This window comes from Pollicipes pollicipes, unplaced genomic scaffold (genome assembly GCF_011947565.3).
Source record: "Pollicipes pollicipes isolate AB1234 unplaced genomic scaffold, Ppol_2.1 Scaffold_7261;HRSCAF=8764_pilon_pilon_pilon, whole genome shotgun sequence".
In the NCBI taxonomy this organism is placed as follows: Eukaryota; Metazoa; Arthropoda; class Thecostraca; order Pollicipedomorpha; family Pollicipedidae; genus Pollicipes; species Pollicipes pollicipes.
The window spans coordinates 39,335,312-39,361,905 of NW_023597054.1; the positions used below are offsets into that span (position 1 = coordinate 39,335,312).

General features: G+C 50.9%; 1 protein-coding gene across 3 annotated transcripts; it reads left to right on the forward strand.

The window, feature by feature from the left end:
• Window positions 1–346: 346 nt before the first annotated feature.
• LOC119112091 (protein-tyrosine sulfotransferase) lies at window positions 347–25,683 on the forward strand. Of its 3 annotated transcripts, XM_037236097.1 has the most exons (8): window positions 408–524; window positions 1,999–2,092; window positions 19,998–20,149; window positions 20,496–20,720; window positions 22,425–22,619; window positions 22,896–23,149; window positions 23,715–23,913; window positions 25,647–25,683. In XM_037236097.1, the coding sequence occupies exons 3-8, from the start codon at window positions 20,027–20,029 to the stop codon at window positions 25,653–25,655; spliced, it is 1,005 nt and encodes a 334-aa protein (XP_037091992.1). In that variant the 5' UTR covers window positions 408–524; window positions 1,999–2,092; window positions 19,998–20,026; the 3' UTR covers window positions 25,656–25,683. The 3 variants fall into 3 exon arrangements, with proteins under 3 accessions (XP_037091991.1, XP_037091992.1, XP_037091990.1); XM_037236096.1 differs by lacking the exon at window positions 25,647–25,683 and having other exon boundaries at window positions 347–429; window positions 23,715–25,602; XM_037236095.1 differs by lacking the exon at window positions 25,647–25,683 and having other exon boundaries at window positions 23,715–25,602.
• Window positions 25,684–26,594: the final 911 nt, after the last annotated feature.

Here is a 26,594-nt window from a genome sequence, read left to right on the forward strand (position 1 = left end):
ATTGCTCACGGCTCATTTCGATACGATCTTAAGAGCATACGAGCATTTTCGTTGCGAGCATTTCTTGACAAGCATTTCGCCGCACAATCTTTATCCATACGAGCTTGTGGCATTGCAAACTTCTCGAACTTCACCCTGACGAATATTATGCATATCACTTTGTTTATTAGCGCCGGTGTGGAATGGGTAGCGGAAAACGGAGAAATATCGCAGGGCGCTTATAAAGAAGCGCCCTGCGATATTTCTCCGTTTTCCGCCACCCATTCCACACCGGCGCTAATAACAAAGTGATCCTGCCGCACAATATGACGCAGTACCAGGCACATACGGCGCACCCGCCCGATTGGCCGTGCGAACATCGCTGACCGTCCATCAACACGTCGGGCGTCGCAGAGGCTCCTGGCCCTCTCGTAGGGTGGGTGAGGACAGGTAGGGGAGGGGCGTGAGGGGGCGTGGACGAAAGTGAGCTTCGGTTGTTGGTGTGCGATCCGCCGGAATTGCAGCTTTGGCATCAGGTCCACTGTGTAAGTACATAACACAGCATTTTTGCCTCTGTTTTGCAACATTTTTGCTACTGGTGAGGGGGCTTGGCTGACGAAATGTACTCATCACATACCACTTATCAACAATGTTTTTTCCCCAATTAAGTTTTTTTCTTGGGTGAACAGCAAGAAATGGGACAACCCTTTCCTATGATACATGTGTAAACAAGTTTATGTGCAGATTTAGCACACTTTCCTGTCAAAATTTGTGTAGCCCAATTTGGAGTTAGATGTGTTGGAGCTCACAAAATTGAAAAGAAACTACACCAGTGGTTCCAATGCCTATGCTGTCTTCATAAAGTGTGTTTTCAATGTGTACAGAGCCCTGCTTGTCACTCAATGGTGTTTTTGCATGTCATTTCACACTTATTAGAAGAGTACATTGTCTGCAAATGGTTCACATTATAGACTTGTGGCAAAGCTGGGTTACTTGTTAAATGTATGCAATGATGCTGTGAATTTGCTCAGCATTCAGAATCAAAGGCTGATCAATGAAGCTTGATCACATAGTTGTGTCATGGTTCAACTTAAAACCTTTAAACTAGATTGAAAATTATTATTACAGTGTTTTTTTGCAATGTCTGCAGTGCATTGCTAGCCATGCATGTCTCAATTCCCAAAATGCTGTGTCATAATTATTACAGACCTTTGCATACATCCTAAGAAAACTAACCTGATGCTATGATTCTGTGCCATGCACAATCTTTTCAGAGGAGGTAATTATGTTGTGTGAATTTGAACAGAGCAGCTAAACTCAGCTGGAATAGCAGTGTCCAGTTCCAAAATTCCAATAGTGAAATGTCAGTGAGATGGTGGTGGCTGGACCACCAGCACCTACATTTTGAAACATTTGATGAAAATAAACAATTGATCAGATCACAATAAATTGTAGAGATAAATTGCAAATGTAATAACAAGCTACTAAAGCAAAATTGATTATTGCAGCATGTCACACTGTCAATACTGGGTGTTCAATGGTTGATTACTGGTAGGAGTGTCAGCATGAGTTGGTTTTAGCTGGCGTCATGTGTATATATGCATATTATAGTCATAGCTCTCCCAAGAAGGTGTAATGTTTGATTGTGCAGATGCCTCACATGAGCACATGACATATGTTTTATGTTTTTTATGTTTTGGGAGGGAAGTGGATCAATTCCAGTTAGATAGGTTGTGTGTATGTGTGTGTGTGACATGACTAGTGTTTTAATGTCCATTCATGTTTAGTCATATTATATGTAGGCTTTTTGCAATAAATGTGGGGAACTCTCAAGTATTGCTTGGTAGTTGTCTACATTGCTATTAAAACACTTCCTGTAGGGACCTTTAGCATCTACTTTGCTTGCTTATATAGGCAATGTTCTGAAAAAGAGCATCCTGCTCCCTTGATGTGCCTCATTATGTTGGATCATTAACCACTGCTGATAATGTATAACAGTCTGTTACTGTTTCATTCCAGATGCTAGTAATATTTGAAGTCACCAGGTGACATGCCTGAACAAATAGGAGACACTATTATTCAGCACTAGCAGAAGGCAAACCCAGGAGACAGGGTAAGTACAGTTGACTGCTAACCTAACCCAATGTCACATGTGCATATTCTGAGGTCATATGGCATAACATGACATGTTAACAAAGCAAGATCAGCAAAAAAGATAATAATTAAATTGAAATACTTAAAATGAACTAGCCATGACCAAGAGTTATGAATGGCAAAACTAAATTCACGATAACTTGAAGTGATCATTGTGCTGCCCTACCACCTCGCGCCACATCCGCCATTCAGTGGTTCATGTGGCCATCTCCAGGCGGCGCCACCCATTATGCGCTCCGTCGGTGACTGTTGATCGCATGTCTTTTATAATTTTGCTCGTTACTTTTTTTAGTTTCTAGCAATTTTGTGGGTATGGCATTTCAAAACGAGGTAATTTAGAATGTAATGCCAAGAGCGATGTTACCTATTCAGTAGCGGAGGGGGGGGGGGGGGGGGCGTTCCAGCCCCTTTCCAGTCTGGGCTCGAGGCCCCCTCCCCTACATGCCAGTTTTGAGAGGGAAGTGGATCAATTCCAGTTAGATAGGTTGTGTGTATGTGTGTGTGTGTGTTTTTGACACTTTTCATTGCTGGCCCCCCCCCCCCCCATTCTGCCAGACTATGCCCTGGGAAAATGCGTCGCTTTCTCGTGCAGGTGTCCACACTTCTAACTAGGGAAATTACGTTTTGGATTCGTGTGAGGTAATCACTGAGTTCCGTGGATTCAAGCCCCAGGCAAATCTGAAGAATGTTTCCGGTTTTTCATCCGATGGTATTGGAATTTGGGGGGATCCGCTGCGCCGAGTAAAAACTATCGGTTTTTGAAAGATTTCGAGAGAGCGCTCGTTTCGCACAGGGGCAGGTGGTTTCATTTTACATTGTGTTTGTTTGTTCTTTGGGTGTGTTTATGAACCATTGCTGAATGAGCATTGGTCTGTTGTCGGACGGTGTCAAGGTGTTTGCGTTTCAGAGGACTAAGTATGGGTGACGTGCGTCTAGTATTCAACGTGTCGTATCCTAGTTCCGTCCGAATTTTGTCGCCAGATATTTGAGGGAAAGAGCCTCTTGGTAGTCTAGATATATCATCTGTATTCGTTTCAGGGTTGTTGTTTTTTTGTCGAAAAATTTCCTGGTGCGTTTTGCCAGCATGGTCTAAAGCTGGTCATATATACACATTGTAGATTTCGTCAAAAATGATCCGAAGTAAGAATTTGCAACGGAATATTTAGGGTTCTTTTTATTCTTAATATATTTTGATGATGCCATTTACATGCTCTAAAGATCGAAAGTCAGTAGACAGGGTAAGACCCAAGTGGCTCTGGCTTTTGTCGTCGGTGCAGGGAAGGTGACATCCGTATTTCTCTTTGGGGAAGGCGTAATCGGCTTCTCGTTTGTTTTTTTTTTTGCAAACCACGCTTGTAGGTCTGGAAGTTTCATCTTGAAATTTGCTTTTCGTAATTTTCTCGTCTATCTTTTGTGAAACTTCCAACATTTAATCGTGACCAGAGGCACATTTAGAACGGGTTTTTGGAAGGCCGGTTGGCTATTTTCACGTTTTGGTACGGACAGGAACTAACGTGAACTTAATGAACCCTCCTTTTGGTGCGCTTTGCATTGCAATGTGCCGTTAAATTTATGTGGATATTGCACTTGTTCAGTGTAATGATGCAATGACGTAGGCGGTTTCAAGGAGCGGAAGAGGGGCTGGTTGTGATAATGGGTGGTGATATATTTCGTAATTGCAATGGAATTGCCGGTTTGGCGTACGTTTCGACTCCTGAGGCGGCTTTTAAGGTTAGGCTGGGTTCTGTGTTTGGGTCAGCGGCGGATGTGCCGAAGGATTTTGGCGGCACTACGCATCTCTTCGCAATAGGCTGCAAACACCACAGTATAAACTTATTTACGCGACTGTGTAACGCTGGTCGCGACGGCCAATAATTGCTAAGGTTGATACGCTGACCGCGTAAGTAGCGATGATCGATTTACCCGGGAATGACAAGGACGGTTTCAGGATCGTGGAAAGTGACGGGATCTGCCTTTGGCTGTTTTTTTTTTAACACTGATTACAACACGCACACGAAAATGTGTTTTTTAGGCGGGTTAAGGGTGTTGAAAGCGCATTTGTGAAACAGCTTTGCCCTCGTTACTGTTGCCACAATGTACTGGATGGTTTCGCTGGTCGCATTTCAAAGAATTTCCAAAAAATTAAGAGAATTTTGACGACTTGCTGGACATTTTGTAAAATTACGAAGTAAGGATTCAAACTGTTAGCACATGTCGTCCTGGCACGGTATTGTGATCAAGCGTGCTCATGCACTTTCAGATGCATGTTCTCCCTTTTCTTGCCCGCTTTTCAGTGCTTTGATAAAAATTGGAAGATGTGTATCACGTGGCTTGCGGTCTCTTGGGTTAACGTTACCTCCTTGGAGCCTCAAACGCCGAAACAGACCCCAAAGTGTGACACATGCTGTTTCAACACATGCTCAATCTGGACCTTCGTTGAGATGCCTTGGCCCGACCACTTTCACTTTTTGCACAGTTCTGTGTTTCCGGGTAGAATGTTCTGCGTTCACCAAATGTTTGACCACTTCTGCGTTCACTCAGGCTTGCTCAGAAAGCGCGCGAGAACACTTTCTTTCATCGGTCACCTTCATGAAGTTATTTTCCAAAAACTTGGACTGGAACAGACTTAAGTTATTATTTCTCGCCAACCATTTACGCATGCAACGGAACCTTTTCAGTCCTACGATGCATGTTTTGCCAGTTCTCTTTTTCCATTTGCGTCATGGCCCCTGAGCGCTGATCTGGTCATCGCAGTCGCCGCCGCTCCATAAAAGGGCTCATGGGATGTGCGTCACGTGACATTCTTTAAAAACGAGTTGTGCAGTATTTCCTCGATCGTGCAAGCGGTCCGGGTTCGCTGTTTTCGCCTTCGAATCTTAATGCGCACTCACACGCTCAGACTCTACAAAAGCACTGGTCCCATTTACGCCACGTTCGTGTGCGCAATCACGCACTCAGACTCTACAAAATCACTGGTCCCATTTACGCCACGTTCGTGTGTGCAATCGCACGCTCAGACTCTACAAAATCACTGGTTCCATTTACGCCACCCAAGTGTGCACAATCGCACGCATAGACTCTACAAAAGCACTGATCCCATTTACGCCACGTTAGTGTGCGTAATCATACGCTCAGACTCTACAAAAGTACTGGTCCGATTAATGCCACGTTAGTGCCCGTTGCTGACTGCTGCCATCAGCTGCTTGTTTCTACGACAAATCGACACAGCAATGATACTGTTCATTTCAGATGCCAATGAAAATACTCTGAAGGATTGTCTTTGGTACTGCACCCAACCGTGTAGTTCTTAAATAATTCGATTAACGTTGACGAAGTTAAAGCCTAGGGCATTTTTCAGCTGTCACATATCAAGCATATCTCTTGAAGCCTCTGAGTCAACGTAGACTTACCTGAACCTGAACAGTGCAGAACTGCCTATCGCCAAAATTAAGATCTTCAGCTATGTTCTGACCATTCTAAAATTTGCGTGCACGCGTATTTTGAAGTCGCGATCTTGCGACGCAATGTCACATGATCTGTGTTGACCGTTAGGACAGTCACAACGCCGTTTTTTCGAATGCAGGAACGGAGGGGGGATAATTTGCGGTATGATGTAAAAATGCTCGTATTTCTCACGCTGTTGACTTTGATCTCAACTTTGGCGTACGAGGCCGGTTTTGTTCCGATTCGGCAGACTGGAGATTATGATCTTCAGCTCGCAGGAAAAGCTGTTAGAACCGGACACACGCATCACCGCTTGGAATATTTAATGATGCGTTGCGTCTGTGGGCGAATTGCGTTCTGCGAATGCTCATTTGAGAAGTGACCCAACGACCCGGGGCGAGGTCTTGAGCATGCTGCGTTGTTCGTTACAACTGCTACAGCTGTTCTGTCAATTCATAATGTGGGTCATTTATGTGTCAGTATGGAACAGCCAGCAAATTGGCGTCCAATACAGTACATTTTGGCTCCCACGTCAGTCTTGTCTACTGAAAATATGCATTATTCTGTTTAACCGCCTACACTTTTGTGCCCCCTAATGTCGCCAGGCACTGCAATGCTAAATGTCTGGCGCTTCAAACGATACATGCTGGGGATGAAGATATGCTGCCTATGACGCAACACGCGCATTTATCTGAGATCAACTAACAACATATTTTGCGCGAACGCATTCATTAACACGTGTGCTACATGTGTTACACATGTGATACATGATGTCACATGTGACATCGCTCAGATCGGCTCATGAACTAGTTACAATAATGACGTGCAATAATGTAACCTTATTAAAGGGAATGTTCCATCTTTGTATGGAGATGCCCGACCTCATACCCGTCCGCTACAAATTTCTGAACCTCAGTTCAATACTGAAATGGTAATTTTGAAGGTCATTAGGTGCAGTTCACAGCCCTGTCCTCTTCAGGACTTTCAACCTTCTGGTTTCCATGCTTAACAGCTTTGAGATTGTGCAGACTATTTCACGCTGACTATTTCAAGGTCACCTAGACATACATGAGGTCATAGCAATTGCACGCTGAATATTGCTACCTCATTGGCCTCTGGTGCCCAAGACCAGTATGAATGTTATCATCAAGTTTTTCGCATCTGGCGTGTCACCACGATGTCTGGTACCAACGGAGTTCAACTGAGCGTCAACGAATGTCATGCTTTTAGCCCAACTTTCGCCTTTTCAGGTCACGTTTTGTACTATATGATGCAGGAATTTGGGCAGTGCTACGAGTTATAACGGAAATGAAACTGGGGGACGAATAACTTGAAAGTATGGTCATGACCGAGTATGTGAATGCAAGTAAACAATATAAGATGTTGGGTTGTGACAATGATGTAGCTGGTCACCTCGTACGGCTGGTGCTTGTGTGCAGACCCTTCGCCGTCAGTGCCAGCATTCCCACTCGTGTATAAAACTAACTGGAAGAGCGAACGGCCCTTATCTCCAACAACGCTAAATGAGATGCAATCAATAATGGTCACAGCCGCACCTCTTAGCCCTTGCCAGGCATAGAGGCATGGAAAAATCATTCCCAGGCCAATCTGAAGTTTGCCTGATGGTTGCATTCATTCAACTCATTGTCCTCCATCGACGGGCTTAGTTCATCCGGAGTGGCATCGCCTTCAATGAATGAAATAATTGTCTGGACGTCAGGTACGTCCGTGTGAGTTCCTGGTATACACCTTGCTGGGACTGGACGCGCCATGACTCTGCATCGCTTTAGAATATCAGAGACACTGCGGTAGCTCTGGTGGGACGATAACGCGTCGCCCTCTCGCCCAACCACTGCATAGATGCATGATATGTTAGGACCAATCTGAGCGCAGTTTATGAACTGCGCCGTATACGAACAGTTTTCAGCGAAGATGCCTTGCACTTGCCTTGCCTTGTACTTCGCACTATTTGACAATAGCGGAATATAATTTACGAGGATGTAGCACTTGGGTGTCGTGTTGGCGCATGTTCCCAAGCTCTCCGTCTCACCCAAGCGTCTGTTTTCGTCGACATCATTCTCGACATGGACAGTGTTGACTGTAATTTGTGCATACAAAACAACTTAGTCCTAGCAACGACTTACGTTGTTACTTATGTACGTTACTTCCGTACATATATTAACTACACCAAATCATGGCGGAAAATGACCGTTGAAAGTTAAAACAAGTGCTTGGGTGTGTATAATTCACTAATTTTGTTCAGCGAGTCGAAGGCCCTAATCCTCGTGGTCGAATCGGGCGAATTATTTCTCGTGCGTTGTGACACTGAAATGAAAGTTCCATTTGTACGCATAGGATATGTGACATGATCAAAACAGCGTGCTTTGTACCGTAAATACAAAAGATCTCTTCGTTTCTCCTCTGAAAAACATAGAGATCGTGACTCTACCTAAGGCCAAAGCGGGTCACGTGAAATGAGGTCACGGTCATGGGTCATAGTTAAAAAAACGTGACTACACCAAAAGAAATGCCTCAAGGAGGCTGTGTTTTATTGCGGGTTCACAATGTGTAGTTCTATACCATTGCACGTCGTCTCCATTCAGGTACTGGCTGCCAAAGGCACTTGGGACCCAGTACCTGAATGCCACTACCTGAAGGTTTTCCTGCAGGGCACGCGATCAGTTTTTCTTCTTCAGAGGCGCTCTGGTCGGACTGAGTGGCGCAATCGATGGTGTGCTGGGTTGATGAAAACATCCGTTCGCAATTGGGCGGACCCCCGGGACTTTTCAATCAGTTTGTTATGGAGTGGAGTAGTTGTGTGCCGACAGCCCACACACGTTGAGGGAAATGCAGCATTCATTTTCTTGATAGGTTTTTGCGAAAATGCTGCACGTAACACCCACTTGCACTGGAAATACGTTCACTATTGTAGCCTCTACGCTTTGCTACCTCCAAATAGTTATCGGCCAAGAAGATATTGGCAAATAAGTGTAAACCGGCGCTCCTTAAAAGTCCAGTAATTATAATAATGATAATCGCGATAATGATGATTACGACGATGACATTAACCACAACATCAACAACAATAATCATGATGATATTGGTAATAATCATAATAGTTATAAAAATTATAATGACAGTAATAATGATAATAATCATAAAAGTAACTATTGATATATATATATATATATATATATATATATATATATATATATATATATATATATATTATTACCGTCGTCACCCATTAAGGTATACGCTTTTAAACAAAATATATGGTACATTGCACATCTAGAAGATATCCAGTCTTATACCGAACTTCAACGTGCTCAATCTTATTCTACCCGTCTTCTTATTGTGTAAGGTGCTAAGTGAAATTGCGTGGAACATTCCGTATATAGACAAGACATTTTTGATGGCCTTATTTCTCACTGTAGACAACATAGTAGAATAACCAGGAGAATGGAGAGATAGATGTATTTATACATGAAATAGATGCATGTAGCACATCAATTATTGCGTGCAACATTAATACCTGGCGTACGAGGAAACGCAGTACCAAATATGTGATGTAAAGCATTACGCATTTGAAGAATTGCAGTTCTTGCAATCGCGAATTTGCTTAATGCATCTATCCCTCCATTCTCCCGGTTGTTGTACGAGGAACGAAGGTGCTAGTGCTGCCCTATCGTGTTCTTTTATCTTAACTGCATTGATTTCGCTGGAAACAAGGAAATATTTGATTTCTTTGTGCACACACAACGGTGTATCACTGCATGTTTCCTAAAAAATCGGAACAAGACATTGTCGGGACGATAGTGATCCTTGAACATTGTCCAAATTATCATTGCTCGCCAGTTACCAACGATCCGGTTCGCAATAGCACGTAGGTCATGCGAATAACTGTACACGCGAGTAAAATGTGTTGTCAGAACCCGCGTGCAAAGAAAGTCAGTTTAAAAAATGTGAGATGAAGAATTGCTCAAAAATAGAAAGAAATGCGCATGCGACGAAACGCGATGTGAAAATTGCGCGTTTGAACAACTCCGCTACGAAAAAATACGCATGCGATGAAATGCAATACAGTAACTTGGGCATTTAAAGTTTTGTGTGTGCGGCGATTTGCTTGTAAAAAGTGCATGGATGCAAAATTGCTTATGGTTATTACATAGAAGAATTTGCGAAAGGAATGTTCCCGTTCGAAAAACTGTCACGCGAAGTTATGCGCACGAGAAAACGTGATGCAAATTGTTTCCTGCTCACGGCGGTTGGCGCGTTTTTTATGACAGTATTCTGATCTATTTTGTCGCGGCAGAAGACAGACCGCAACAGAGGCCATCTTTCAGTCTAGCGGGATGTAATGTGGATGCATCTGCTGCTTGGAATCATGATTTTCCGCTCTGTCCAGGAAGAAGAAAATAGGGGAGTTTTGGAAGGCCTAATCCCATGGAAGACCGCAGACCGCTCAGACCGCTCGACATCTGGGGGAGCTGACGTCAGGCCGAGCGCAGGCAATGCTAGCTGGATGCCACTATACGGACTCGTTTAAGCAATTTCCGTCCACTGTTGTAGAGTTCTAACAACAGCGGAGTGAAACCAGTCAGGCAGCTTAAGTGGACGCTACAGCTTGAAAGCTTGGAGTCGCAATAACGCCATAATAATAATATTACCGCGATGGACAATTCTCCCCTGGCTACGCCGTGTTAGGCGTAACGTCCCAAGAAGACAGCGTCCGTTTGATCCGAATTAAAAGGCAGCGTCCGTTTGATCCGAATTAAAAAGACAGCGTGCGTTTGATCCGAATTAAAAAGACAGCGTCCGTTTGACCCCAATTAGAGCTGGAGGTGTGGAGAGAAACGGGCATGCTGATTGCCGTGGTAAGGAAGCCAACACTATCTGGCTTTAGCGGTTTACAATTTATTTTTACATGATTTGCAGCCACGCCTGAGCACATTACTACGCTCTTCAGCTTCCTCTGTCCTTGGGACGCATCGGTTACGCTCCACTAAAATCCCTCTTTTCATGTGTAACGTAATCTCTGGACGGCGCCTAAAAGGGGTATGGAAGCATGGCCGCACGTCGGCTATGGGGTCCGAAACCGCGTACGTCACCATACGAACCGACGATTATATGCATGCAGTTTAAAACTTTGTTGCCATTTCTTGCCCGTAATTCTGCATTCAGGGAGTTTTGTGTACAAAAAACAACTGAACATCTGTTTCACAACACCTGGCATTAACAAACAAACATTCGGTCATTCACGGGACTTTGCTGCCGCACACGTGGCCTTTCTGACATCACATGAAAATATCTGTTACGGGGCATACTGTCCGTTGTGTTGCATTCACTGGCATGTGATTGTTTTATACTTGCGTCTAGTGACATTCGGCATTTATTTGCACATTTCACCCCTAGCAAGATGGCTGTTGCAAATCGTTCGTCAGCATCAAGGTAAACATCGAACAGGACATCAGTGGCGAATATTCGCAAGTAATGATCAAAGCCGAAGTCTCAGGGCATACGCGTCAAGCCAAAAAGCACAAGCCGCACAGGCAAAACAGTCATCTACGCGGCATGGCCCACCCGTTCAACAATCGGGCATTCAGGCTGGTTTTAAAGCGAAGTTCTAGGATTGCTACATCAATGCAGGACATTGTACTCCATGATAGATAAATTACCAAGCCCTAACAGGATTTACCTGTTCCAAAATATTGCAGTCTGTCATGAAGATCAGCTGGCAGTCTATGCTGGCAGTCAATTGTTTGCACCAGCAGACTGAAGCAGTCTTCCAGTGCCTGCGTTCGTTCTAGCGCTTTTTCGCTGCAGTGGAACGGGGCTCTCGTACTGTAGATGATAGGTGGCAGAACTGCTCTACGGTCCCTGGTAGTTCCCCGGCGGCTGTGTTTACGTGTCTCACGTGCATTTTCGGGTGTATTTTTGCCCCAGGCAACCGATGCAATGTCCAGAGTTTCTGTTCCTGATATTGGACGTTGTTTTTCTGTTATTCAACGTGGCGCTGTTGTTGAGCCGGGTTGGCCGTGACCAGGGCGGTAAGCCCTGTGTGCCAGCGCGGCAGCCGGTGCCTGTTGTGGTAACGGCGGCCAGCGGCGCCGATCGATGGTCGGCCCGTTCACCTGCCGCGCCGCGCCGCGCCGCGCCGGTCACCGCTCTAGCTCCGCTGCGCCGCGCTCAGGCAACAGTGTGGGCCGCGCGCGCCCGGCCAGCGGCACCGACGTCCGGCGTGACCGGACGTGACCGGACCGGGAGCGGACCGGACCGGCCGCAGTCACGACCGGCCCGGCGCCGCCGGAGGTCGGCGCGGTGTGACGTCCCTCACCGGCCGACGACGCGGCGCGGTGAGCCCACGCACGGCCGGCGGGCGGATCCAGCCCGGCTCTGAACGTCAGTTGTGACGTCTGAGGGACCCGTCCCGGCTCTAAACGGCAGATGTGACGTCTGAGGGACCCGTCCCGGCTCTGAACGTCAGTTGTGACGCCTGAGGGACCCGTCCCAGCTCTTAACGTCAGTTGTGACGCGTGAGGGACCCGTCCCGGCTGTAAACGGCAGGTGTGATGCGTGAGGGACCCGTCCCGGCTCTGAACGTTGGGTGTGATGCGTGAGGGACCCGGCCCGGCTCTGACGTCAGGTGTGACGACTGGCGGACCTAGCCCGGCTTTGCCTCTGGGTGTCAGGTGTGACGACAGGGGACCCGGGCCGGCTCTGAGCACCTGGTGTGACGCCGGAGGGACCCGGCCCGGCATCACCTCTAGGCATCAGGTGTAGGGGCGGGCACCCTGGGCGGCGTCCGTCGGCCCAGACCGGGCGACGACTGAGAACAGCCGTCCGGCCGTCTCGTCCAACAGCCGGTCGGTGCCCGGCCCGTCTCTTCCAATAGCCGGTAATTTATAAGTGGGACCTATTCGGGCCTGGCCTGGAACTAATTTATTTTATGCTGAAAGCACTCATGCTGTCGCGCATACCGTCATAGCCTACCGTTTATAGGGTTCAAAAGCTTGCGTAGGCATTTCCGCCACCAGCTACGGGTTAAACTTTCGTGTTTCAAATAACCGGAAAGGTAACCGCTTAGTTCCCTGCTTACATTTGTGATGATCGTCGGGCAGATTGTTTAGTGTATTGAAGGTGAAAAAGCTTAGCAACGTATGGAGGAAGGCTGTCTCTTGCGTTTCACTTGACCATGACCATAATTCCAATTTCACCTTAGCGGAGATAGAACGTGCGGCGTGGTCTAACTAGAGCCCCATTGCGCGAAGTTTTAGTTTTGAGGCTGATTTCCCTGGTGTCTAGGCATTAGATTGGCCGCACGTTGTCAGCAGGAAGATTAATGCGGACAAGATTAGACGAAATTTCTGCAAACTCGTGGCTATGATATGCATTGCTATGACTTGTAAATAGCGATGCCAATAACCTGGCTTGTTTCCACAGCTTCCTCGGATTCGTCATAGACGTTCCAATACACCAGTTACTTTGTGAGGGTTGCTTGCGTCGTTTCCGTCAAGATATTTCAGATATTGCGCACAGCGCGAGTGGTGTAACGCTAACGTGCCGTCTCTTGAGTATTGAAAGGATTGGGGACAGCGAGAAATAGCTTTTTGTGTAAAGCAGGGGAATGTTGCGGTATTCTTTCCTGACTCGCACGGTATTTTTATTGTTGCTACCCTCAACGCCTCAATAATTGCACGAAGGAATCCTGGAATATGGAATCAAGGATCTGAATCTCGTTCCGATACCGCTCCCCGGAATCGCCCTTCTCGTGCGCTGCACAGAAATTTGGCACAGTACGTAGACAAACGGTCAGGAATAGTTAAATTTTGAACAACCTGTTCCAAGCGGGTTCGGAGAAACCGGCGAAAAACTCAGCGATATGGAATCTGCTCCCTGATTGGTTAGCGGTAAGAAACTTCCGGTTCATGCCGTGATGCGAACCAACGCAAGCATTGCGGCAATGCATGCGCTAATTTTGCCACGAATTTTACCAGTGCTGACATGCTATTGCCGTTGCTTGTGCTGTTTACTCATGCTGATAACGGGTACTTCCGGACGCAGCCGGCAGTGGTCTTTATTCATGGTACACTGCACTATGGGCTAGTAAAAAGTTATCATGCTCGGGAAAAAGTTGTCTTTCGTGATCATTTGTTTGGGATGCCTCCCGAGCATAGCAAGCTTTTTCGCGTTCCTAGCTACAGGGACACCTCATCGACTTTATGTACCACCTAGAAAACAAAGTTTGCTTTTGCTACCAGCATGTACTGAAAGACGAATATGAAATGAAAATGAAACTGCAAACGAACAAGCCATTGAAAACAAAAAATTTGGCCTCCTGCCAGCATATATGACACCTAACTAATAAGGCAATGAAAAATAAGGCTGGGTTTCCTGTCAGGATGTTGCAAATAACATGGGCCAACAGTAACGGGTTGAATAGCTTTCATCCATGTATATTTATGTATATATATATATATATATATATATATATATATATATATATATATATATATATATATATATGACCATCTGGACGAATTTGTAATACGCTGCGTTGCACCCAGCTTAGCGTGGTTCAGTTTCTCACGTATGTAGGGAGGTGGGATACGTGCATTTTAGCCGCCAAGTTTGCTGTTGATGGCGTCGCATCCCCCCCCCCCCCCATTTCGCCGACTATGCCGAACAGATGTGTGGTGTTGCGTGGTTTTTTGGCCAGTGCCTTGTGTTGTGTGGTGTTTGTTCACACATCAGACCGGTGCGTGATGCTTCGATATTGCTGATTTTGAGGCATCCCTGATTTTCCTGGGGTTTGCGGTCATTCACATGCCACTTTAGGATTGGCCAAGTATGGAAGCTGAAATGTTTTTAATCTGCCTGTGCGGTGTTGATTATTTGACGCCGAGACGTTGAAACATAAGCTTTATCGTCGGCAGCCCGTCCGACTCATGTCTGTCAGGTTTCGGATTAGTTCTCAGCACTACGCATGTGCTTCACAATTCTTAAAAAGATAGCTTTTTCGGACGCAAATTTGACTTCTCATTTGCCCATTCGGATCAGATAGATTGTGATAGATTGGACAGCAAAACTAGCTTGTCGAATTCGCTCTCGGCCGCTCAAATTCTCTGTCTGAAATGGTGCTTCCCCCGGAATTCTTTTATAGGACTTTTTGTTCGTCTCCGAAAAAACTGGTTTGTAATTAGTGTGAGTTAGTTTGTATCCGCGTGGGGCAAAAATATTTGATCAGCAAACATCCTGGCCAAAATACTTACCAACAAATGTTATGAGAGCTTGTTACACATCGTTTTTGTAATACACCAACCGGCGAGCTTGTGGCTGCTTTAACCAGAGTTGCTGCGATAGATGTCTGGCATTACAATTACACCAGCGTTGTGCAAGCCGACCGTGCTTCCTTATCACTATTTTCAGGTTAGGGGCGCGTCCTAGGTCTGAATGTACGACACGTGCCCGCTTATTGACGTGACGTACTTGTCTTGCGGGTACCTAATAGAACATTGTACAACCAGTTCAAGCAGTTATATTTATGGTAATATGGAAGTTCTGTGAGGTCCGGGCTTGCATGCGTAGACAAATGAAAAAGATTTGGTGCCAGCGCCTCTGGATCCGAACCATTTATTGTGGTGCTCGGTCGGATCCCGTGCGGCACTGCTCTGTTATATGAACCATCTGCTGGCACCGGCAAAAGGTTGATCTCGCACGCAAACACTGGAGGGCACAAGAGCAATCTGCAAGCAGACGCGGTTGTTCAAGAATTAGGTTGCCACCAGATGTGTTGAGGACGCACTGAATGTTGAACTGATACATCCCTGTAATGATCTCTGATCGATTGTGGAGATCGAAAGCTTTTAATGTGCCCTGGAACTCTAATTTGGATCGCATGTGGGTCGAGCTTTTGCAATAATCCGCACATGCTAACATCAGTGATACGGTTCTTACGGATTTATATTGTTGATATGGTATGAGCGCTTAAGAGCATGAAGGGAATGTTGCTACCCACAACCTTTTTTCTGCGAGCATGTGCTTACGAATACCCTCCTCAGTGACATTTGTGCGCATTCCTGTTCTAAAACGCGTGTAGAAGGATCACTGTCATTAAGCCCACCTACCGATAAGTTCCCATGGGGGAGGGGGGACGGGCGTTGCCAGGCATCCCGCACCCCGCAGCCGTCTGACGGGTGTTGGGCGTCACCGCCCTCTGCCCGGCGCCGGTGGCCGAACATAACACCTCCCCAGCATCCCGGACCCCGCGGCCGTCCGGCGGGGTGTTGGGCGTCACCGCCCTCTGTCCGGCGTCTGCGGCCGACATGCCCCAGCATCCCGGATCCCGCGGCCGTCCGGCGGGATGTCAGGCGTCACCGCCCTCTGTCCGGCGTCTGCGGCCGAACATGCCCCAGCATCCCGGACCCCGCGGTCGTCCGGCGGGTAGTCAGGCGTCACCGCCCTCTGTCCGGCGTCTGCGGCCGACATGCCCCAGCATCCCGGATCCCGCGGCCGTCCGGCGGGGTGTCAGGCGTCACCGCCCTCTGCCCGGCGCCGGTGGCCGAACATGCCCCAGCATCCCGGACCCCGCGGCCGTCCGGCGGGGTGTCAGGCGTCACCGCCCTCTGTCCGGCGTCTGCGGCCGACATGCCCCAGCATCCCGGATCCCGCGGCCGTCCGGCTGGGTGTCAGGCGTCACCGCCCTCTGCGCGGCGCCGGTGGCCGACATCCCCCAGCACTGGGACGCGCGCAGACTCCCGCGCCCGTCACAAGTGCGGAACCCGCGCGTTTAGCGTGAATGCGAATATGCCACGGACTCACAGCATGGCCATGATCCTCACACCGGTGCTAACGCTTATGCGCCGTCGTAGCCGCGTGATTTGATCAGCCAGCCATCTGCGCCAGTTCGTGGCCGCTGATTGACGCTCCCCGGTGTGTGTGGCGGCCCGTGCAGTCTGTCGTCGGTACGCGGGTGGAGAGTGCGGCACCATGCTGCGGCGGAGGGCAGAAGCGCAGATGGGGGCCTCGCAAGGTGACCTATACGAATAAGCCAGACCTGTTGATTGCTGACCGCAGTCTGCGCGTCGCGTCCGCTGACTCCGTGTTGGCTGGCTTCTGGTGAGGATCGCGTGTACTTCCATAGGCGCCATAGGTTCAGAAGTTCCACTTCCCCGCTGCGTTCGCCTAGGAAATTTGGCACGCGGAACGGGCAGGCTCTTGGTGGCAAACTATCAGCACGGTTCGTTGCGAGTGCGCCACGAAGCGTGAAGGGAGTTGGCGTTTGAGAGATCCAACGCGAGCCGACCCAGTGCTTTTAGCGGGCGTACAGCTTCGCAGCCCACAAGCATAGCAGGATGGCCTTTTCATTGGAAGATGGCCTCATCTTGTAAAATTTGTGTCGTGGCGACGACGTTGTCTCGTTTTAAATGTATGGTGCCCGCGAACATCATCGTGTAAAATTGAATGACGTTTATCACGGATGGATTGATCATCGTACCAGTCCCTTACAAGTAAAGAGTGTGTGACAATGTGACAACCACGCAGCGTGACAGTACGTGATGCCACGATAAGTTCATAGCATTTTTCAGTGCAAGCATAGGCACAGCTTTCCTGGGTTCGTCTTGATGAACATAGCCGTTCGAAGCGAGTCCCAGCGGCACACCTCGTAAGCATCTCAAGCTTGGAATAGTGTCAGTAAAACGTATGTTTGTAAACTTACATCGGTCATTGATTGGTATGCTTGAAAGGTCTCGTCTTGAAAGGCCCCGTTAAGGTCGTTAGTGTCGCGCGACAGTGCTCCGTCTTTCGACGTCGGTGATGACGGTGGAGTCGTGTGTCGCGCGGTCTGGGATGTGACCTACCCGCCGTGCCTCCCGAAACGCCGCACTGGCAAGCGTGGTGTCCAGTCTGTGCTGGTATCTTCGGAAGTGGGAGACATTCGCTGATTCGTCCAGGCGTGTGGCCAGACGGTCGTGTGAGGCTCTGAGAGTTCGCTGTGAGTGGTTTGTTCCGGTTGAAATGGTTTTCCACATCGTTCGCTGTCACTGCAGAAATAATAATGAACGCTGTATGGGTCTACCTGGCAGTTGGTGATCAGTTTGCGGGCATAACGGGCCACCTCTTGCCGAGCTGGCTGGCCTGTCGCCTCCATACGCGCTTCTGAGTACGGCCCAATCGGCACATATGTTTGTGATGGTTCTGTCCACTGGAGCTCTGTTTGGGATGCTGAGATTTACCGAGGGGCTTTTGTCCTGTCACTTGATGTTACTTACCACCGACTGTGACTGTGACAGGTTTTCTGCGAATTCTGGGAACTGTCTGTGAATTGGTGTGGCACGATGCTCCGTTAAATCAGAGTGGACGTTCTACGTTGTCAATTTCACGTACTGCTGGAAGCCCTGGCCAACTCCCGCCTTTGGTCGAATCAATACCAATTGTATTGTAAACGTGGTCGACTGCTTAGGTCACCGCTGGTTCGTAGCCTCTTGGACCGATCGGTCTGTAGAAGCCAGTGCATTGGGCAGCGGTCGAGAATCACACCCAGCCACCAGAACTAGGGGACAATGCAAACCAGCTTTCAACTATTCCCCCCCCCCCCCCCTACTACCGCCGGTCAGCCGTGTTCGCGCCGGGGCGGGTGCGGGATGTTTACCAGCTGAGCACGACAGGTCCGGTCTCGGTCTCACTTCGGAGGGGGTGTGGTCGGCTGCAGCTGTTCACCGTTCTATGGTGAGCGGCAATTTGTGAGATTGGTCCAGGCTGTCATTGCACACCGACCTTCGTCGCGTCATGTGCACGTGTTCATACTTTGCCAAAGAACTGCTCGGACGAGATGCGCCTCCATTGCCGTCAGGTTATTATGAAAATGCTTTTTCGCGTGGTTGTAAGGAAAAACGAAGAAGCGAAGAAAGTCAGCTGTGGTGATTTTAAACAGCCTTTTTGTGTGTGTGGGGGGGGGGGGGAGAGGGCGCGACACATTGGACCAGACCGGACCAGACAGGGCGACCAGGGTACTTCTGATGCGTTGAGATTGACCACAGACACCGTCCCTCCTTTTCCCTGCCCCCCCCCCCCCCCCCCACCCACCCACAAAACATCATTTTCCAAAGTGATTATCTGTATTATGGCTGAATGGGTAAGCCATGAGGCTAGTAAGCTTGCGGTAGCCGGTTCTCGCAGTGGTGAAATGACAGAGATGGGGACATGACAACTGTAAGGAATTGTGACAAATCTGCGTGTCGTTGGAGTTGGGTAGCGTGAAGTTGACTTGGGGAATCGGGCACGCTGTTGGATGGCCGTGATCATCACCAGCCGCGGTTGGCCGGCCTCGGGGAATCCGATTCACGGTTAGCTGACCGCGATTAGCATCAGCCGTCTCTGGCCGGCGTTAGCTGCTCACTGGGTTCATCGCAGTGGCTATGGAAACAATGGCCCTCCCTCGGATGCTTTATACTGGATTGGCTCCTCTATTGAAGCGGGTCTTTTTGCATGTTGTGTCGTGAGTAAATCTTACGTCACCACGTAATCCGTGCGACTTTTTTTGCCAGGCGTGTGTCATATGTTGCCACGAGTCTGCAAGGCGGTCTCTTTAGCATGGGCTTAGCGAGTACGCTGTGGCGATTATGGAGTTGCGATAGTGATCGGTGCGTTGCGGTGTTGTGAGCTGAAGAAAAGAGCTCAAGTAGCAGTAGTTACCTAGTTCAGTTTTTGTTGTGATTCAAAAGCTGGTTTTTGGAGCGACAGTTACGCTCATTGTCCAAAGAAAACAGAGTTAAAAACCTTTGTGGCGAGATAGTTCCCATTTTCGTTGTGGTTCAAAAGTTGTTTTTTTCGACGGATTACTTTTGCAGTGGTCCGAGAAAACAAAGTTAAAAACTTTTCTATGAGATAAATCCTGTGCGTCTTCACTCATTTCATTAACGAATTACTACATAAACAGGATGATAGAAGTGATCCCGGTAATATCCGGATTTGTACATGTTTTTATAACATTTGATAGTCATTGTTGTCGAAATGTCCCAACATTTTGCTTCTTTGCCCCAGTTAAACTTGCCGGGCAGGGCACTTTCGTAATTGAAGCGTGTGCTAGTAACAACTGGTTTTGTTGCATTCTCACTCTTTGTCGTTGAATAACTGATGTGTATCTGCAGAACTCGGCCGTTGATAGTCATCGTGTTCGATTTTCCCCATTTGCGTGAGTGTCCAATTTTCCCCAATTGCAACAGTGCGCCCAGATTCCCCAATTACAGTTTTTGTGCGACTTAGCCGTATTGCCATATTGATGAGTAAACCGGGCTTTTCTTAACAACAGCCGTCCGCTCTGGCTTCTGCGACATTGCTAGAATGCAGTGAACTCCGTTCACCGGAAGCAGCTATCTGTCGGCGACCCGTTGTAACTGAAGTGTGTTGTATTTCGCCAGGCGGGGCGAACGGCCAGCGTGGCGCCGCCATGGGCCGGCCCCAGCGCCGCTGGCTCGTGGCCCTGTGCGGCTTGGGGCTGGTGGCTGTGCTTGTGCATCAGGTGGCCTTGCCCGCCTGCCTGACCAACACAACAGGCTCGCCGCTCAAAACGGTAAGGTCGACTGAAGTGCCGAGCCGGCCGGGGCCGTGCACAGCGCGGCTGTTGAGAAAACAGTGAAGCGTGAGCCATCTGATGGCGCCTCATTGGTGTGGGCCTTGTCCATGCTCTCTCCGATCTTCTAGTTGACTTCCCCAGCTTTAAAAATTGCTTCGGGCGCAAAGCCGCACGCATGGTATTGCAACTCAACTCAACAACGGAATGTCCGAGGAGCGTGCAGCCAGTTCAGCTGGGCTTGCGCGCCCGTGCGGTGTCGCGGCGTTTGGTCGGCTGGTGCGTGCCTCGGCCGGAGTCTGCCCGGCCGTGGGCGCCGACGCTGACAGCTGACCGCGCCCGACAGCTTCGGATGGGCGAGGTGGCCGTGGACCGTGACATACCGCTCATCTTCATCGGCGGCGTGCCGCGCTCGGGCACCACGCTGGCGCGCGCCATGCTGGACGCCCACCCGCTGGTGCGCTGCGGCGAGGAGACGCGCGTCATCCCGCGCATCCTCAGCATGCACTCACACTGGAAGAAGTCGGCCAAGGAGAGTCTGCGGCTGGAGGAGGCCGGCCTCGATGACGAGGTGGGTAGCGATAGATACACCATGAACGCTGGGTAGTGATAGTCAATCGTCAAAGCTGTATTTCCACGGCCGTGTACAGCTTCCCAATGTTCCGCATTTTGTAGGTGAAATGAAATATATTTTAAATCCCTTGGGTGGGGGGGAGGGGGGGGGGGGGCCGAATGTAGTTGTCATTACCGTTAATCCTCACCCGACGGGAGCTATCTGAAGTCGCGGCAAGCGAGCAGGATGGGTCTACAATGTGGGGAATTTTCAGTTCAGATATCATTTGTTTATTTTGGAAATCATGCTGGATTGGTGCATGAAATTCTGTCGCTCCCCCGCCTGCCCTCCCTCCCCCTGTCCCAGATTTTCATCAACCTTAAATCCCCGTGAAGATCAATTAGGATCATCGAATGCTATTCATCTCCTGAAACGGTCATTGTCATTCGAGGTGCCCTGTTTCTTGATTGATAGCTTTTGTTGTATACCGATCCGGTGAACATCGTTGCCACTGATTGTCGTGGGATTTTAAAAAAAAAACGCTTCGGCCGGGAACACGTCTCGGCAGGCTTTCCAAGATGATGCAGCTCGGTATTCTGATATTGCTAGGGGCCAAACTTTGTTTGCAAAACGTGCGCAACGGTTGCATAATCATTGATGTTAGATTTCATGTCGCTGTCTCCCGCTGTTTTGCCGTGGTGCCGGAAGCGCCGGCTGGGTTTGGCGTCCATCCGTCGGGTAAAGTTCCTCCGTCGGTAGTTTTCTGGCGTCGCAAAACGTATCAGCCGGGCTCGTTTGGCTGCAGTCGCATGCATACCTTGAGCGGGGCCGAGGCGCCGAGGTTTGCCCGGCGCGGCAGCGGGAGCCGGCTCCGGAGCGATCGGGAGCCTGGTTTATGTAAGCCTTGAGCGGAGTCGAGGCGCCGGGGTTCACCCGGTGCGGCAGCGGGAGCCGGCTCCGGCGCGATCGGGAGCCTGGTTTATGTAAGCCTTGAACGGAGTCGAGGCGCCGGGGTTCACCCGTGTGGCAGTGGGAGCCGGCCCCGGAGCAATCGGGGGCCTGGTTTATGTGCGAATTTTCACAGTTCACAATACTAATTGCAGGCTGTAATTGTAGTTGCTTGCTGTTCGCTATATGTGTGTTCTCATGCCTCATTCGCTTTGCAAAGTGACTGCATGCTGGTGTAATAAAGCATGTGTAAATGACGTGAAGTTAACTCTAAATGCATCGTGCCGTTAGCAGCAGGATATACTAACTCTTGACTTGACACACTGCTTGAGTCGTTTCCGAGAGCCAGTCCAGAAGCAACAGCTGAACGTGATGTGCTCCTCGTTTGACTGATGCACAAGCGAAAACGTTCAACAGGTGTCCAGCGTGCCTAGTTGCGGAAATGATAGTAGCGACTTAATTATTACGGACCTCCGGCCGGACATGTTTATGTAGCTAAAAAGGAACAGTTACCTTGGCGTGCGCTCGGCACAAATGTCCACGGCAATGTCTGTAATGGCATGCTAATTTTTGTCATTGCTGCGCCTTTGATGCACGACTCAGTGCGCACTGACCAGGTTTGGACCGGGGCCGTGGGCTGGGTGCGTCTCTCAGTGACGGCCGGCTGGTGTAACGGTGACGGCTGGCTTTGCGGGGTAGTCACCCCCGATTGCCTCACCTCATCGGACTGCGCTTGACCGGCCCGGACTGTGTGCCGGCGGGCCGCCGCTGCAGGTGCTGGACTCGGCCATCTCGGCCTTCATCCTGGAGGTGGTGGTGCGACACGGCGAGCCGGCCCAGCGGCTCTGCAACAAGGACCCGTTCACCATCAAGTCGGCCACCTACCTGCGCCAGCTGTTCCCGCGGGCCAAGTTCATCTTCATGGTGCGCGACGGTCGCGCCACCGTACACTCCATCATCTCCCGACAGGTCAGTCATCCGACCGACCCTCCGACGCCCCGAGCAGCGCTGGCGTTATGCGTGGGATTGCGCGCTGCGATCCTCTGGCGAAATAACGGCTACCTGGAATAATCGCCAACACGAGTGCGTTTTTTTTTTTAAATCTCTGCGTTTCATGATCGCTGCAAGTGACAACATTTCTTAACTAATCAGCTTCCAGCGTGCTGCCGCGCTTACCAATCATTAGCCCTGACGCCAGGAATGTACCCACCACTTGGATGCACCAGTGATGACGCCCCCCTGCAGGTGACGATCACGGGGTTCGACCTGAAGAGCCACCGGCAGTGCATGCAGCGCTGGAACATGGCCGCCGACACGATGAACCGCCAGTGCCAGGAACTGGGCGCCAACTGGTGTCTGCGCGTGCCGTACGAACAGCTGGTGCTGCACCCGCGCACCTGGATGGAGCGCGTGCTACACTTCCTGGACGTGCCCTGGAACGAGACGGTGCTGCACCACGAGCGCACCATCAACAAACCGGGCGGCGTGTCACTCTCCAAGTGAGTGCTGACCTGCGGTGGTCGCCGCAGGCTGGTCGGTTTCGCCGCAGTCGAGCCCCCGGCGCGCGCGCTGCGTCGCACTGCCGCTCGGTGGTGACTGGTGTTTCGATTCTTCGCTAGGAGCTATAGTGCCCGACTTTTAGTCCGACTGATAGAAAATGCATTGTTCGCGATTTGCGATGTGTACAGAAGGCTGTGATTTATTAGCTCGCTTAGGCCCTGGCCGTGGCTGCCGGAAATCGGGCTTGATTTCTGGGTGAAATATAACTTGACTGCTGCTGGGTACTCATTAAGGTAATGAGCGCGGCATAATGTAATACAAAAGCGTGGCCAATTGGTCGACGATGGCGGCCATGCGGCTTTCAAAGGCACCCTCATTGGGCCTGAATCCGAGATGGCCGTTGTCTGCCGGCAGTATGTACACATTTTCAACAGCTAGCCCCGTGGGGTGCCGACGGTGCCCCAGGCTATATTGTACTCCGCGAGAGCCTCTTTTGTCATCGTGTGCGAGCCGGCGTGTCCGTTGAGGCCGACGCTGGTGCCCTGACCCGGGCCCGGGCCGCAGGGTGGAGCGCTCCTCCGACCAAGTGATCAAGCCGGTCAACGTGGACGCCCTGACCAAGTGGGTGGGCAGCTTCCCGGAAGACGTGGTGCGCGACATGGCCGAGCTGGCGCCCATGCTCAAGACGCTGGGCTACGACCCGCACGCCAATCCGCCCGACTACGGCCGGCCCGACCCGGAGGTGGACCGCAACACGCTGCAGGTGCGCGCCGAGAGCGCCGCCTGGCGCCAGAGGGCGCAGCAAATTCTGGCGCGCCGCAAGCGCTCGCGGCGCGCCGGCCGCCCGGAGCAGAAGCTGTAGGCGCCGGTTGTACGGCGCCGCCGGCCGCGGCCCACTGCGCTCAGGGTGCCAGCCACCGGGCCTCGGCGGCGCGCTCTGGCGGACGGGGTTGGTAGACGGGTACAGGTGGCCCGCTGTCCGGCGGGCTACGTGCGACGGGCAGCGGGCCGCGCGAGATGCTTTGGTCGAGGGAGAGAGAATGAGAGCGTGAGGTACCGGACGGCAGACGGCGTACACGCCATGCGCCGGACACTCAATATCAATAGCTATCAGGCGCGCCAGGCGCTTAGGGGTCCAGGCTGAAGAGCAGGAGCCAAATTCCGAGGCGCGCCCCAGTCTTTCCAAACTTTATCAGCCCTGCCGGCAAAAGTTGAGCGCCGCTCGCTCCACGTCTGTTCTGCTGGCCGTCAAACCTACATTCACTATCACGGGGCAGGTTAGAAGACCCGGCTTGTGGATGATCGATTGCGTTGTGGATTCGCGTCAAAATATTCTGTATTGGTCGCAACGGTGCCCTGGGTTTCCTACTCAGTGGATAAACCGGCGTCATTTAGTTGTCGGCACTGAGGAAAATGTCATATTTTGAAGCCGTTTAAAGTGGAAATATGGAGCAGCGGATAGTGTAAAGCACGTAGCTGTGATTCCCGTTTTTTCGTTTCCGTGTGTTCGTTTGCTATATCGTAGTGCCAGTTAGCCACAATTTAACAGCCGCTTTTAAATGCCCCGCATATCCGTCGGTTGCGAGCGACTTCGTTGAGGTCCAATTCCATGAACTCGTCTGCACGTCGGAGATAAGAATGTAAATCCTTCGTGCCCGGAACACCCTGGAGATTCAGCGAGGTGTCTCGGACCGCTGCCCTGAACACTTCCCGCTGTGGGGAGCCCCTCCCCCTCCCAGATAGTGATCGGCGCCGCTCAGCGGCTGGTCGGTGAACTGCAACAGGTGCAGCGGTCGACCTGTAGGCGGCCAGGCGGGTATTGTCGCTCACTGAATGGGACCTCTGCTATGGCTGCCGTGGTCTATCGTGAACCGTGCCCCACCCCCTGCAGCGGCAGCGGCCGTTGTGGGCCCGGCGTCGGCTGCGGCCGCCCTCTCTCTGGCGGCATCCGTCCCGTCGGCAGCGGCGGGCCAGCCGGCGCGGCCCGCCGGGCGCCTGGTGTGCGTCCATGCGCACGCGCACCAGTGTGGCGCCGCGTGCTCCCTGTGTTCAGATCAGGTCACATTCGTCCGCCGTCCCACGACTAACCCGCTGAGCTCAACGGGAACAGCGGAATTCCCAGACTCCGTCAGCAGAAGTACCTACCAAGCTGTGTCACGTTGTGGCGATAAGGCCGGGCCCGTCGGGCCGAGTCGCCATTTTCGCCCCTCTGTCGTTGCCGACGTTCCTGCCATACGTTGTGTGACCATGCGATTAGCGTGGAGAGCTGTTGTGTTACTCAGCACGCCAGCTCAAACGTTCGTGACTGGAATGCTGCCGCCCAGTGTTGGCTAGCCGGCATGTTTCTGTGACACTTTGCATGGCTGTGTGGCTGCCTGACTCGGCTCCGTGGCGCGCCGTGGTGCGCCGGTGCCAGCCGCGCGTCAGCCGCGGCTGCTGTGCGGCTGCCGGACGTACGCTGGCGTCCCGCTGACGGCGCGCGCGGCCCGTCCACAGAGGAGCTGACCGGACGCAGCGCCGGCCACCGCCCGGCTCGCATGTCTGCCCTGTCTGCCGCCCGTCCGCCCGCCTGCCGCCTGCCGCTTCCGAGCCCGCCCGCCCGCCTGCTCCCGTCTGGCGCCGTTTTGTGTTTGCTGCACGGGTCGTCACGCGCCATGCCAGTGCGGATTTAGTCGCTTGTTATGCTGCATAATGTTCAGCATTTTGTTTGTGCCCGCTTGCGCGAGTGGCCACGTTTGCACAGCGTTTGTTTGTTTGTTCGTTTTTGTTTGCTCGCGTGCATCACGCTGAGTGTGTGATGTCGTGCGCTGATGTACGCATGCTGCAGCCCAGTGGGAAGTCAGGGCTGTAGTGGGGCTTGGGTGCCGTACAACCTCGCGTAGTAGCGTGCTGGGCTGACTGAGCTACTTACGGCTACTTAAACCTAAGGCCGGCCACGATATTTCGGGCTTGACGACCAGAGCACAAAAGAACGCGGCTCCATTTGCTGAAAACGCCATGACCGGGTCGCATTGCAACGCCCCCTGTTGCACTGATGACATTAAGCGTTTTATCTACAATCACTGCCCTTGAGTAGTGCGGAAAGCGTTATTTACTTAATAACCCAGCGTAACCTCGCTTCTTTGTTCTTGTCTGCATTACTTTGATTTCAGACACATTTAGTATGTCTCAAATCATGCACCATGACGATAAGGTAATTTGTGTTCATACGAAGACATTACTTTCAGAGCGCATGCCGGCATGTGCTGGACGAAGTCCAAGAGCATGCATACTTAACACCATGACGTGCAATCGTCACATGTACATGACTGCATGCATGGTCCGTGACTCCGCCGGTCCGAGCGGGGCGGCGCGCCGAACGGGCATGGCGAGGGGTTGCTCTTGTGTCGTGTCGTGTCCCCGCCGCGGCCTCGGCGGGGAGGGGGGGGGGGGGGGTCAGCGCCC

What these genes read in the sequence shown, in the direction of transcription:
- LOC119112091 (XM_037236096.1), top strand. Translation starts at nt 20,027, where the DNA reads ATGGGCCGGCCCCAGCGCCGCTGGCTCGTGGCCCTGTGCGGCTTGGGG. An exon ending in AGGCCGGCCTCGATGACGAG is followed by an intron (nt 20,721 to 22,424) that starts GTGGGTAGCGAT and finishes CCGCCGCTGCAG; the next exon opens with GTGCTGGACTCGGCCATCTC. An exon ending in GGCGGCGTGTCACTCTCCAA is followed by an intron (nt 23,150 to 23,714) that starts GTGAGTGCTGAC and finishes CCCGGGCCGCAG; the next exon opens with GGTGGAGCGCTCCTCCGACC.